Source organism: Amphibalanus amphitrite, unplaced genomic scaffold, assembly GCF_019059575.1.
Source record: "Amphibalanus amphitrite isolate SeventyFive unplaced genomic scaffold, NRLGWU_Aamphi_draft 000160F_arrow, whole genome shotgun sequence".
NCBI classification, from domain to species: domain Eukaryota; kingdom Metazoa; phylum Arthropoda; class Thecostraca; order Balanomorpha; family Balanidae; genus Amphibalanus; species Amphibalanus amphitrite.
Window position 1 is genome coordinate 312600 of NW_024881655.1, and position 14418 is coordinate 327017.

The 14418-nt window shown below is 50.7% G+C and overlaps 2 protein-coding genes across 2 annotated transcripts; one reads left to right on the top strand and one right to left on the bottom strand.

The window, feature by feature from the left end:
* The first annotated feature begins 1839 nt into the window (after window positions 1–1839).
* On the top strand, window positions 1840–7739 carry LOC122383294 (mucin-5AC-like). Its single transcript, XM_043369577.1, has 3 exons — window positions 1840–1947; window positions 4131–4324; window positions 4735–7739. Exons 2-3 carry the CDS (start codon window positions 4136–4138, stop codon window positions 7459–7461), a joined length of 2916 nt encoding a protein of 971 aa, XP_043225512.1. The 5' UTR covers window positions 1840–1947; window positions 4131–4135; the 3' UTR covers window positions 7462–7739.
* Window positions 7740–7910: 171 nt separating this feature from the next.
* LOC122383323 (homeobox protein DBX1-like) lies at window positions 7911–12471 on the bottom strand. Its single transcript, XM_043369631.1, has 4 exons — window positions 12468–12471; window positions 9794–10024; window positions 9449–9597; window positions 7911–9150 (listed from the first exon to the last, which is right to left on the bottom strand). The coding sequence occupies exons 1-4, from the start codon at window positions 12469–12471 to the stop codon at window positions 8776–8778; spliced, it is 759 nt and encodes a 252-aa protein (XP_043225566.1). The 3' UTR covers window positions 7911–8775.
* Window positions 12472–14418: the final 1947 nt, after the last annotated feature.

The window sequence follows — 14418 nt, forward strand, 5'->3', positions numbered from 1 at the left end:
TACAGTCTTTCAGAGAATAGCAGCTGGCTATCACGGATGGAAGTGGAGATGCCCTTTGTTTGCTCGGTCCAAAGGACGAACTGAGTAAAGAAAAGGTGCTTTTATTTTGTTGAGGCGTTTACCGTGGTTAGAATAAGGCAGCGAGGTTGCCAGGCGATGGTTGTTGGAGGTCAGAAAGTGAGGCTCTCTGCGAGTCATTGTTGGCCAGGTGTGTGATAAGCGTTTCTGATCGGACATGTTGGAGTGCCTTTTGGAGCTCAGTATGGGTCAGATGATGACGCGGAATGTTTTCAAATGTGTGCTCCTGCCCCACATTCGTTCGAGACGGCTAAAAAATGAGGTGTGCCGGTCGCTCTTATTTTCATTCGTTACGGCTTGATAATCTTATCAAGTAATTACTCCAACGTTTATCGCTCATTAGAATCAAGCGTGACAGAGGTTCCCAGGCAGCGAGCTTCCGTGGGCGAGGCTGCGGATCCGTACTCCCACAGTCATATAAAATAAATTAGACCATCTTGCAACCATGACATAACACTAAGCGAATTTTAATGGTGCTAGCTGAGCTATTATAAAACCAGAGAATCGCCTATTGCATGCATATCACGTGAAGCACCATTCTATCGTGCTCCGTCACCCAGCTGAGGGCCATCCAAGGCCCTCACTCTGGCTGTGAAGCGAGTGTGTGCTCTCCCGTCAAGCCGCAGCCGGTCAGCGTGTGTTTTATTTAGACCTCTCTGGGTTATCTGATCGGCTCAGGGCCGCCCTTTCGTTGGTGCTCATTAGCCGGCGGCCTTTGGGACGCCACTTCTGACGTCGTTTGTATGAAGACGCTCACGAGCGGCGTCCGTGCCTGTGGGCCGTATCCGGACCCACTCACGAGCTCCGGTCTCCCGACCGCTGCTGATGAGCGAGAGGGGCTTAGCCGGACCATTGGATGCGAGATAATTAGTGGTTTGGCTAAGGTCATCTTGATAGTTTATCTTCGAGGTCTATGGCAAACTAGCACGTTCAAATAACGGTGTGTTCCACTTAGCATGAGTTGGTATTTTATACAAGGCATAAGCCATACCTACCTTATTATCAGACATTACTAAACTATTGAACATAAATTGAATACCCTGTAAAATGAAAAGTTAAATCACAAAGAAAAGGTTAAAAGAATACTATATTTGGCAGCGATTGTGGACTTCTTTCAGATACAAAAACAGAAATATTAGTGTGCTTCAATATGTTTCCCCGTCATATCCCGTGCATGATTTACACTTCCTTCTACCATCTCCTCTCAAGCCCTCATCATCATCTGTTCGTGCCCGTCTTACCTCTCGCGTAACGGGACGCGCCTGGGTGGTGGCGCGTGTCGCCTCCTCTCGGTGACGGAGACGGCCGGCAGTGACGCGTCTGATCACCTGTCAGACTGCGAGCGGCCCTACAACAATACCCTGAGGAACACTTTCGATCTCAGTCCGCGATCGGGCGTGATGTAACGCTGCGATCGTGGGAAATCTGTGCTACCGGGCAGATGGCGCAGTGACGCGCAGCGTCCGCGTCATGATCAGATAATCCGTGTTTGCAGGCTGGTGTTCTGTTAAGTCAATTACGGGGATAGATCAGAATTAGTCGGTGCAAGTATCAACACTGTATTTTTTTTGTGCTACATACGATTACGATTATTCTAAGAAAAAAGGAAGAAGCAGTGGTATTGGTTTCACGCGTCAAGAAAATCCCATTCAAGTGAGCCTAACACAGTAACTAGCATTACAGCAACTTATTCAAATCGATCCACCCCGCATGACGCTTATACCTATAGCACGTCCACTTACTGCCTGTGATTCTGTTTCAGGTGTCAGGCTGCGCTGCGTGCCGTCACAGATAGAGTCTCGAGAAATCGAGTCGAAATTAGACCGGCGAATAGCCGCACAAGCGAGTGGAAAACAACACACCGTCGAGGTAAGACGGCGATTCGGTGCTTGGCTTGGGGTAATTTACTGTAGATGATACAGTATGTTGCCTTAAGAGCAGCATAATCATTCGTTCTTTTTTGCAGGTTTTTGTATTTTCATCTTTAGCCATGCATAACTAAATAAATCCTCTTGAAGTTATTCGGGTGGTGCGCAAACAGGTGTCCATTTGTCCATGCAGCGACAATTACTATAGACCATAGACCTCTACATACCAGAGGTCTATGTATAGACGCAACACGCATCTCGCCTAAAGCATGTGGCCAGCTCATTAATATTTCATGATCAAACATAAAACACCTCTAGCACAATACCTTTATTCCTAACAGCATATTGCGCCTCTCCTAATGGGGCTTGTTACGATCAACACCTTCTCCGATAGGCCACGTCATTTAGTTTTACCCCACTCTCTCGATGTAAACACTGTCTTTAGAAAGCTAGCACATAAATCCTGCCACCTCCCAGCGCGCGGTTTTTGCCGCGCCGTGAAGCCCCTGTCGCCTGGCGAGGTCGTCCAAGGTCGACCCGGCGGTCGCTGTGGGGTGTCCGCGGACCGGCACCGACCCCCCGAAATGCCAACATTCCGGCTTGTTGTTTCATAATCGCCCTATCCGGCGGTGCCGCGCGCCGTGAAGATGGTAATTCGAATGCCAGCGCGCCGTCCGGCGGCCAGGGTCAGGGGTCAATCGTCGTTTCAACAGCGAGCGTCTGCCCGGCCGACCGCGCCCGGTGGGTCCCCCCCCCCCGCCCCAGTCAGCTGATTCGCCCGGCCGCCAGCTGAGCCGGTGATACCGCCCTAGCCAAAGTTGCAGTCCCCAAGTGATACCTCCCTGCCGGCGATGCAGTCTCCTGGTGATAGCGCCCTAGCTAGAGATGCAGTTTCCTGGTGATAGAGCCCTACCCATAAACGCAATCACCGATGGTACCGCCCTTGCGTGAGATGCAGTCTCCTGGTGATAACGCCCTAGCTAGAGATACCTTCAGTCTCTGGTGATACTGCCCTGGCCTGATATGCACTATGCAGTCTCCTAATGATAGCGCCTTAGCCGGAAATGCAGCCTCCTGGTGATAGCGCCCTAGCCAGAGATGCAGTCTGCTGATGGTGCCCTAGCCGGACATGCAGTCTCTGGTGATATTGCCCTTGCTTAAAGTGCAGGCTCTGGTGATGGCGTCAGTGCTGCGCTGCAGTTACCAAGATTTAACCGCAATGCCAAATTACAGGTTATGAGCGGCTCAATAAACCAATACTACAATGCGAGTGAATCAGTGTTGTCAACCAACAGATTTATCTTTGTCTCTTTAGCTTACCACAATCCTTACTTTATTGAAAAGGTTGCGGAAAATTAAGACGTTTGAGGATTTGCTTTTTTAAAAGCTATGGTTGGTGCCCTGCAGTGCCTCCACAATGTACTTATGTACGATTTTTATGACGCAACATAAAATGAACAACTAAATACGGGTTCAATTGGCGATTATGCGCACTTTAATAGGATACGGTAAATATAGTTCTCATAATCTAGATGCCCTCACTTGCCTAATTCACATCATCAATCTCTGCTGTCCATCCACAGGCTGAGCGTGAAATTCAAGACATTAACGAAACACACAGCCACCACTCAGCAGATTATGTGATTGTTCATCTCATTGCCTCTGGGCAGAGACGTCGAATGCCTTAAATGTAAATAGCCAATCAGCGGACAGTGTGTAAGAACACATGAATGGATAGATGGCAGCAGATTTAGGTGGCAAAATGTTATCTAGGATGAGTGGTGTTCAGCATTACTACCACTATTGCCCTTTCGTCTCTCTCTCTCTCTCTCTCTCTCTCTCTCTCTCTCTCTCTCTCTCTCTCTCTCTCTCTCTCTCTCTCTCTCTCTCTCTCTCTCTCTCTCTCTCTCTCTCTCTCTCTCTCTCTCTCTCTCTCTCTCTCTCTCTCTCTCTCTCTCTCTCTCTCTCTCTCTCTCTCTCTCTTTCTCTCTATCTCTCTCTCTCTATCTCTCTCTTTCTCTTTCTCTCTCTCCCTTCCTCTCTGATTCCTTTCCTCCATTTTCTCTCTACTCTCTTCCTCTGTCCTGCTCCCTCCCCCTCCTCTCTCTCTCCTCATTTCACACCCCTCTCCCTCTCGCCTCTCTCTCTCTCTCTCCTCATTTCACACCCCTCTCTCCGTTCCAGCCGCGATGGTGCCGTTCTTACCGCTCCTGCTGGCGGTGACGGTGGGGAAGAGCGGTGCGCAGAGACCTCCCCCCAACTACAGTCCGGACGCTCTGCCCGAGACCAGCTTCTCGTGCCGCGGACGCCAGCCCGGCGGGTACTATGCTGACGTCGAGGCGGGCTGTCAGATGTTCCACGTGTGTGGCTCGGGACAGGTCAGTGCAGTGGGTCGGTGATGCGAGCTTACACATGTGATGTGCTGTCGGCAGCAAACTCGTATCGCTGCCGTCATGTAAATGCCGCAAAAGAGCTGCGTCGTGCTGCTTTTATAATATTTCAACAGCTGTTTTCCTTCCTAATAAACCTACAGCTTGAACTTGAACCTTGATTGCGACATTTATATTGCGATGACTAGTTGGGATCTAGCAAATTATTCTGCACCGATATGTTTGTTTTTCGCCTTGTGTATATATCTCATGTCATTGCTATTAAAGATAACCATAATACGAGTATATTTATCAGCCCTAATACGAATATATTTATCAGCCCTAGGTTCGTTGCCATCTGCACACCAATGATTCTTTAATGTGTCGTACTGAGACTCACCCTCTCTTTTCGTTTGCAGGGCCCCAGTTTCCGCTTCCTGTGCCCCAACGATACGGTGTTCGACCAGCAAAACCTGATCTGCGCCAACTGGTTCGAGGTTGTCTGCGAGCTCGACTCAGTTCTACACGCACGCAACTTCGAGATCTTCAAGACCCACTCCAACAAGGAGACCGCCTTCAACGTCCTGCATGAGGACGATCTTCCTGAGCTGGACGACTACGAATACGACACCGGCTTCAGCGCCGGCCAGAGCTCACTCCCCGCTGCTCCCCGGTTCTCATCCCAGCGGGCCACCACGACCGCTCGTCCTGTGAACCGGTTCGATCAGTTCGTCGCTGCCAGCACCGCCCGGCCTGTGATCGTCACCGCTCCGAACGCTGCGCGATGGAGGGGCAGCACCGTCACAGGGACGATCACAGAACCACCCAGACTCCCGCCGAGGGAGAACGCGCTGGACAGGGGTGCTGACAAAGGGTCGTCTGCTGACCAGTCTGTGGTGGAGAGGGAACGTCCGAGCTTCTCAGTAACTGAGTCTGAAGAGAGATCGCAGCAAGAGTTTGAGTTGGTAGCGGGTCGTCCGCGCCAGGATCAAGGAAGCTTTGATAGTAACGCCATCCAATCCTTCGACAGTACCGCACGGACTTTCGAAAGTCAGTCAATCCAAAAGACATCAGATCGCGTTCCTCCAACTTCTGCACCAGCTGAGAGTCAGACCTTCGAGATTAACTCAGGTCGCCTGAACTCACTCTCCTCCTTTGAGGGAAACCAAAAAGCCGCAGAGCGCCCCAAAAATACCCTTTCTTCACAGCGAAACTCCGGTCGAACGACGCTCACGGCGGCGATTACCGTCGGAGACGTCGGCAGCATCCAATCTCCTGTGAAAGCTGCTCCGACAGCGGCCGCTCTTGTCTCTAATGTTGCCACCAGTCGTCAAGATCAGAGGTCCAATTCATTCGGGGGCAGTATAGCCGAAGAAAAGGGTGAAACGTCGAAGCTCTCTCGTACCTCATCCTTTGCTAGAGGCCAGTCTCGTTTCGCGTCACGAACACAGTCCCGTTTTACGACCACTCAGCCATCGGTTTGGAGAGGACTTAACGACATCGATGACAACGAGCTTTCCTCTGACCGCCCCTCGAAGGATTCCCAGCGTGGTTTCGGTCGCTTGGCACCCACTAGCACGCCATCCGGCTCAGTTGGGTTCACATTTTCGTCTCCTGTTGAGCCACGGCCGCTCGAGCCTACGACTACGGAGCTGGCTCTTTCTCTCAGTCCGGTAGTTCGCAGTTTCTTCGGACCAAGTGTGCTGCCTGAGGCTGCTGCACGCAGTGCTCAGAGCTTTGGTGTCAGCAGTGGTGAGGTGAGACAGAATGCGGTGGTTACATCTGGTAGTCGCACCGAAACTCCAGAGGAGGACGATGTGGCCGTGACGACGTTCAGACCAAGGACGACAAAAACGCCTTCTCCCCCTTCGATTGCAACCACGACTGTCAGTGAAGTGGTGACCACTGAAACTTCTACTGATGACGGCATTGAGATCATCACCGAATCCACAACACCAGACACATCACCAGAGAACCTCAGCACCACCATTCCCACTGTTCGAAGGAGAGGATCAAGAAGACGTGGTGGATTTGCCGGTCGAAGCTCCTCCAACTCTAATCTGGCTCGACCACGAGCTACAGCGGCAGCCTTCAGCCGCTCCAACTCCTCTCCGACGGAGAGACCTGCAGTTCCCCGCAACAAGTTGGTCACCGCAGCTCCGTCAAGGTCCCGTTTCTCCACCATTCGACGAGGTCGTGGGGGCCGACGATTCGGCTCCGGTAGAGTGACGGTAAAACCGGTGGTGCGGAGGAGACAGAAGGTGATCCGGGGTGACATCGACCGCCAAGAGGTGCAGCAAAACAGCGTCGGTGTGGACTCGACAGAATTGGAGCTTGGTCCGAAGAAAGAAGAGGTCGTCTCCCGGCCCACCACCGAGACATCCCTCGTTGAAGAAGACCAGGCGACTGCCAGTTCAATCAGCAGGCCAACAGGCGTGCTCTCACAGAGAGTGAGGGAACCGCAGAGGAAGGCGGAAGAACCAGCGGTGGTCACCACCACCCCGGCCACCACCACGACTGAGGCTGCCTCCACCACCCCGATCATCATCCGTAAAAGGATCCGGATCCGAGGCCGACCGAGCCGCCGTCCAAACCGCCGTCCCAGCCGCCGTCAGATTGCCGATACTAACACCGCGAGACCGACACCGTCTCCAGCTTCATCTCCGGCACCGTCTCCGGCCCCGTCTCCAGCACCGTCTCCTCCCACTCCTTCAGCATCATTGGAGACCTCAACGTCACCTGCGCCTGCGCTACTGTCCCCAGAGCCTTCTCCCTCTCCCGTCCTACTACCGACCAACAAGGAGGTGGCTCCAGGCGGGGTCCGACTGCTGCGCCAGCCGAAACTCCCCCTGCGTTCGGCGCTGCCGGCGGTCGGCCGCAGTCGCCGCCTGCAGCAGAGTGTCGCCGCCAGGGAGGCTCGCTCAGGTGCCACGCGCCTGGTGTTGCCGTCGTCCAGAGGTCGGTACGGAGGCCGCCCCGCAGCCAGAGCGCAGGCGGAGGCACCTCAGCGGCGCCAGACCGCTCCGCTGCTCAGTGATTATGATTACGCGTACTATGATGACGACAGCGATGTCCTGTTCAGAAAGCTGGCAGAGGCCAACGAGCTTCTACTCGATGGCTTGACCCGAGTCCGTCGTCAAAACTAGCTGGGATGAAGTAAGGTGGTGCTGTTATTTTTTCGTGCGCATTTCATGACTTCGTGGTTTGCGATGATATATGTGAATGGTGTAGCCAAAGCTCTTGAGCTACCGCGTCGTTGAACTTGGAGAGTCTCGCATGAGTGTCTTTGCATGCCTTATTTGTGCTCAGTGACAAGGTGATGTCACTAGGCCACTGTTGTAGTGGACTCTGGTTATGCAATGTTCTGTCTTTCAGTGTCGTACGAAAGCCATCGTTATAAATACACGGAGCTGATGCGCTCAAACTCGGTGTTTTGTAGCTGGTAGGGTCTATGTAACTATGTATATCGCAAACACAATGAAAATGTGAGGACGGGATGCATCGAACATTGCAACCATGAATTTCATAACGGCATTAAGCACAATTTAATGTGTCTCTGTCTATGCATGCAGGTAGCATATAAAAGCGCAGGATGCTGGGAAAATCGTTTATTGTCAGGGCTCTTTGGTAAGAGATGTGTTTGCATTGCATCTAACCCCTTAAAAACTGTTTCGGAGAATGCCTAATGAAAACTAAAGGTGTCCCATAGTTGTTAGCTGTAGGTAAACGGTGAACACCACATTATCAAGGTGGTATGAAAATTGGCCTTTCTTAAAAATCAAGAAAACTACGACAAACCTACATTTCGCCTTCAACGTTATGCTGAATACTTATTGCTAATGGCTATGCATCATATCGTGCCCAAGAGAATTATAATAGGGTAAGAGTTTTGGCTAGGTCAATTACAGAAGACTTACGTATTCGTCAAGGAGGCGACATTCAGGTGCCAAAGTGTAGAACGCTAAAAACGGTCTACGCGTTAGTTTAGCTTAGTTCATTAAAGTCATCGTCGACGGGGACACCCCAATCAAAGGCAGAGTCCTATAATAAAACAGCAACACTTTGCAACACTTTGCACGTCGTCGTCGACCAGTCGTATGTAGGCAATAGGCAAACACCATGGAACCTGTCGGCTGTCGCGGAGGCAGTTTTGCTACACTAGCGACATCTTCATATGCGGTGACTGCGACGCAACAGCGACACCTAACACAGGCCCAGGCAGACCTCCCTCCCCCGATCCTTAGGAAGATGCTATAGTATCGTCAAAATGATCCAAACTTTTGAGTGTCTATTTTTCAAGACGATGAAAGGGTTAAAACGCAACTTCTGCTATATGTAGTAAACGTCTTATTTGCAATAATAGCAGACCGCTATGCCATTCCATGGATTAGCAGTAGCACATTAGGTGGCGAGTGGCCAGAGCTTAAAGCACAAAAATGAAAAGTAACTTATAAATCTATTCACGATGGATTCTTTCTACAGTTATCAACTTCAAACAACTCACCACTCAGACGAACCTGAACGCTCTTGGACGCACTCATCATTCGCTCACACTCTCCTTTACTTGCGTCTCGCGGCGACAGGCCGGGGCGAGACGGTGACGGAACCTCCGCGGTTCGATCGGGGCGTGAGCGGCCCCTCGTCTCGTCTCCGGGCCTATAACCATCCTCCAGGCTGCTCCGGGCGTCAGCTCCCGGCCCGGAGACGTCAGAGAGGTCCGGATAAGGGTTGTTCCGGGTCGGCAGCGTCTGCTGGCGACTGCCACCGCTCGCCAGCAGCTCTCGTTCTTTGGAGTTTCTCCACTTCATACGCCGATTCTGGAACCAGATCTTCACCTGACGCGAAGAGTGGAAAGGCTATCAACTAACTTATAGTGGTTTAGAAGCCATCAGATAACAAATAGTGGTTTAAAGGCAAAATGGACGACACCCAGGAGTCGACCTCCTGCGCCAAGCGAGAATATACAGCATCATAAATAAACTTCTTGCGAAAAAAGTGCAAGCGCATTGCAACAGCAAATATTGTTTCGGTGTGATTGAATGCATGTCTGCATGTCCTTTAGGGTGATACTTCATGTGGCGCGTTAGTGAAGGTCAACGCTATTGGCACGCGTCTGGCGGCATAGTTGCCCACCTGTGCATCCTGCAGCCCCAGAGTGTCGGCCAGTCGCGCCCTGTCCGGTCTGCTGATGTATTTCTGGGTCTGGAACCTGGCCTCCAGGCCCCGTCTCTGAGCCTCTGAGAACACCGGGCGGCGGAGGAGGCTGCGACGCCGCCGCACTGCTGCACGGAGAGAGGGAGACCGCTGTCAGAACACGCACCGGCCCTCGCTCATAGATTATGACAAATTACACTCTTAATTTAAGCCGTAGAGTGGCGAGTTTTATGCATGGGAATATAGCTACCATTGTATTTTTGAAACTAACGGAAGTACAAGCAGAGTGTAAAATTGACTTTTCCCTTTTGAGTATCTACTCACCGAAAAGAAGCGGTAGCCGACTGGCCACTGAATGCACCGACAATGGGCTGGTGACGTAAACAGATGACGCGTCGTGACCGATGACGTCATCACTCCAGCTCTCACGGGGGAGGGTCCCACCGGCAGTCGTCGCTTTACAACATTGTCCGGGGCGAGGGGACGCAGCAACTAGCCCGGTGGGGAGGCCAGGCGTTTCTGATTCTGTGTAGCTGCTATATTGACTGGACCTCGCTGAAAGCATAAAGTAAGGAACAACTGGTCAAATGAGCTATCACAAATTACTGCGGCACTTTTATTAAATTGGAAAGACTCCTCAGGTAATCTACCCGTATCTACTTTTACGTCTTTTTTTTTTTTGCTGTTCAAGACAATCTAGTTTCAGTGATTACCTAAACGTAAAAAACAGCAATAAAACAATGAATATCAGTCAATAGACGGCCATGGTTAAGAGGAACATCAATTGCTGCTTTGATTCACCCAAAACCACATGGGGCGATTTTCACTAGAAAGGGTCACAATGCCATTCAAGAACGTATAGTAATTTATTGGTATCTTGACTATGACTTTGCACGCGATTTGAGCCACAATTATTTCTTGTTATCCGTGTTCCCCTTAGTTTGTCCATGTATGTTTTTTGACCGTTTTATGTGACCTAAGGCGAGCGAAGGTGTTTCCGATTCTTCGGGAAACGCTTTTAAATTACGATTGCCATTTAGACACGCATGGAAACCGCTTTGTAGTCTTCTTTAGATCGGATCGGAGTCAACCCTTCCAGACTCTAATGTCGAGCTCACACTCTGACGAAATAGTACAGCCATCTGGTTATAATAAGGACAACTGTTTTTTATAGCGTTATAGGAACCTATATACATATGGGCACGACCGATAGCTTATTTCAACCTCAAACAAATAATGTTGTCGGTCTCTGTTGTTTTCCACGATACCCAAATTTAATATTTTGTTTGTTTGTTTTGTTGGGTTAGGCCCTTTCGGTCCAGTAAGACCATTTCAGAGCCGGGAGGATGATAGGATATAGGGGGAGACATTGGTCTGGACTCTGGGCAGGCACCCTAGTGAGTCGCCGGGGCTGAGCCCGTCCGAAGACAGGCCACCCAGCCCCAAGGCACTCACTGCACCCGGCTACGGGGTGCGCTCCCTCGGGAGCAGCGGTGCCGCCCCAAGGGAGCAGCCCGCATGAGATAAAGTTGCCTGTCCAGCCCGGAAGGGGGTGGCGGTGTGGAGGAGAAGGATTTCAGTATCCTGAGGATGGAAGCATGGAACGGTCCCAAATTTAATATCGTAAAATGTACTTACGTACATGGCAAAATGGTCCACACGATCAAGTTTCACAGCAACGTTTTTTTTTAATATAAGCAATCAGCAATGATGTAGCTCGGTTGACTACCTATATGTCTCACCTTGGAAGGTTCCATTCCCTTGGACTGGGTTTTTGCGATCGGTACCTAGAATCGCACTGACACCAAATTTCAAAGTCGCTCTGCGTTTAGTATTTGATATTTTTCGAACAGTTTCACCACCATCTGCCGAACTTCTGGGCAGCTCACTTGGCGAGGTCACCACAGGTCTCAGGTCACCCCCGCTGACTGCAGCCGGCACACACAGGGGAACGCCCATGTCCCTCTCCGACCTCCCTGGCACCGCCCTCGACGGGGTCAACACAGACGCCCCGGAGGTCACTGCCACCGGTAGCAGAGGGGTCACTGGGATCAGCGGCGAGGTCAGCAGAGTGTGCGGCGGGGTGACACAGATCACTGCAGTACCCCGAGGCCACAACAGCGGATGGTTGACCAGTGACAGGCGGTGGTCTGTCAGAGCCAGTTCAGGGCGCAGAGGCCACGGAACGGGAACGCACAGCCGGGGAAACGAGCTTGGGTGCATCCCGATGACACTCGATACAGCTGTACCGCAGTAGACCACCGGCGCAGAAGATGGTTCTCTTGGTAGAGGTTAGCCACCGGACTTAACCCGCTCGTCCTATAGCGGCGCACCCTGATGACTATCAGCACCTTCTGATGTGTGACATTGATCGCTCTATTAGGGTGCCGCCGCCGTAAGCCACGCCTCTCGGCCAATCAGAGCGGAGGGGAGCCAGCCCGGCGTGCTGATTGGTTCTTACTTTCCCAGATCATTAGATCTGATTAAACAGATTTCAGCCAAAGGTGTCTATGGAATTAAGACGTTTTGTTACAGTGATATGCTGTTTCATGTAACAAATGAAAACATGATATTAAAACAATCAGTCCAGGCGGGCGGGCTGATTTTTTTACATGTTTGCTCAATGCTATTTGCTTGTCTGACGATGCCCTGTGGGCGAAAATTCACCCATTAGAATGCATCACTTTCGACTTTTCTACAATTCTAAGTTCGAGGAAAAGGTCATAGCAAATATTATACGTTTTGTTACATTTGCATCGAAAGTCGTTTCCTAATAAACGCCGTAAAATGCTTATAGCCGTAAGGCAAGTTGGGAATAGAATTAGATAACATATTTACCACTAAGCTATAGATAACATACCTGATACCACTACCAACAGCGAGCGCAAATAGCGAGCGTTTATATGAGCGCAACCAGCCAAGTCATTCATATGCAGGTTTGGCAGGTTTGGGCTGCATACCTACTGGGTTGTGTTATCCCAAACCCAGAAGAACTCACTCATTCTCGATGGTCTCGTTCGGTCACTAATAACGTCTGTCTGAAATTAGCTACAACACGAAAATGTGTTTCAGGCTAGCGTTCGATACTTATGAAAGCAATATTTGTAACGGTACGAAAATAAAGACGAATCAGCGACCGGTAACCCAAGGCGTACTTGCGTTAAAACGTCCTAGCCCGTCTCAGAATTGGTCTCATGACCACAGCCAAGTCACCCGTTCCATCGCTCAACCAACAGGTAGCAGTCAATCCACCAAAGCCGAAATCGCCTTAGGTGGATGACATCGAAACGCAGGTAGGTCACTAAGTATCGGTCATAGTGAAGCCCCATCAGTACGCCACCGACTGTCACCCTGTGGCTGGCAGTCGCGTAAACTATCGCTATGTGTCGCTCTTCAGTGCCCTGGCGTTGTATGTACTCCGTGACCGACCGTGGGCCGTTGCGTAAGGTAACTATATATGAATATATATGTACAATAGGTCGCTGCCTGTCGCTTGGTATAACTACTGTCGCTTGCATCGCAGACTGTCGTTCTACCGTGGACGGTTGACTGTAGCTCTGAGAGCCGCACTGTGGCCGACCGTCGCGTCGCTCAGTCACGCCCGTCGGCACGCACCTTCTGAATGACTGTCGTATTTCCGCCTCATCTATTGTGGATCGGGTGCCGCTGCGCCCGTCTCGGCGATTAATGACGGCCCTTGGCCTCCGTCCGCGGTGGTATTCTCCCCGGAGGCACCTCTCTCACGCCTCACTGACAAATTATCACGCCGGCAGCGGCAGCGATTCATAAAAAGGCTTGTAAAAATTCCATCGGCGAATTCGGTTTTTACAAACGAAGCTATCAAACTTGTGCAGAGGTCTCGAGAGTGATCATTCAAAGGTGAGGTTAATTTGTCATTTAGTGTTCCATGAAACAGTCGCGTTTCAAACGTTTCGAGGGTCTTTATGGATAGGACACAGAAAAATGTCCTGTCATTAGTGTGCCAGCTGCAGGGCTTTATTATCGGCGCGCGTCACTGAAAACCAATGTCAGTTGACGGATGATTATTAATTACAGCAGCTCTTAATTGGGTGGTTTAACGGTTTAAGTCATTAGTCCAGAATAAATGTGAACAGTGAAAGCCATTTAGGTATTAGATCTTACGTAGTAGACAGGGCTTTGGTAAAGATGCATGAGGTTTAGCGATTTACCTGCTTACATGTGTTACAGTGGTTCAGTAGTCGGTGCTTCCATAAAAGAAAAGGTGCGTCATGATTACCCAATAACCATGTTATTGACACCATCGCGGAGCTCAGTTGATAGAGAGTTGGAATCCCAGTAGTGAGGAGGCACGGCCTCGAGATGCTCCTGCCTCTGATACCTGCCAGGAATGGTCTTGATTTTCTGCCTGGAAGCATCCACATCCAATCGAAGTCAGTTGAGCGGGACTGACCGTGTGTGGCTTTGAAAGGCACTTCAAAGCTTGAGGCATCAAAATTGTTCCCGTTACCCGGAATAGCCCTACCAACTCTGCTTAGCGTGAGCTCCAATTCTGCACGCGCCACGCCTATTCAAACATTCGTGCTAAATTAAAAAGAAAGCAAACACTCATATGTTACATATGTTGCTGCTCGAATTGCATGCGGGCATTTTAGTTTTTCCTTAGCACCACAACCATTTCCGCTTAGAACACATCAACACGGAATACCTTATTTGTCGAGTAAGTGTGGCGTATGATCATAAGGCATAATGAATTACAACAAATGATGCAAATTTAACGACCAACATGGATCATTATGCAGCACGCTCATGAAAACACACTATTCATCGTCCGCCACCGGCAGAGATTGCCGACAAAAGTGGCGTTTTTGAAAGTCATTACTGGTGGGGCCGCGGTCCGGCGGCGGCAGGTGGCGGCTGCCGGGCCCGCTGAAGGGTCCCCGTTCGAGTCACACCCCTCCCCTGTGTAG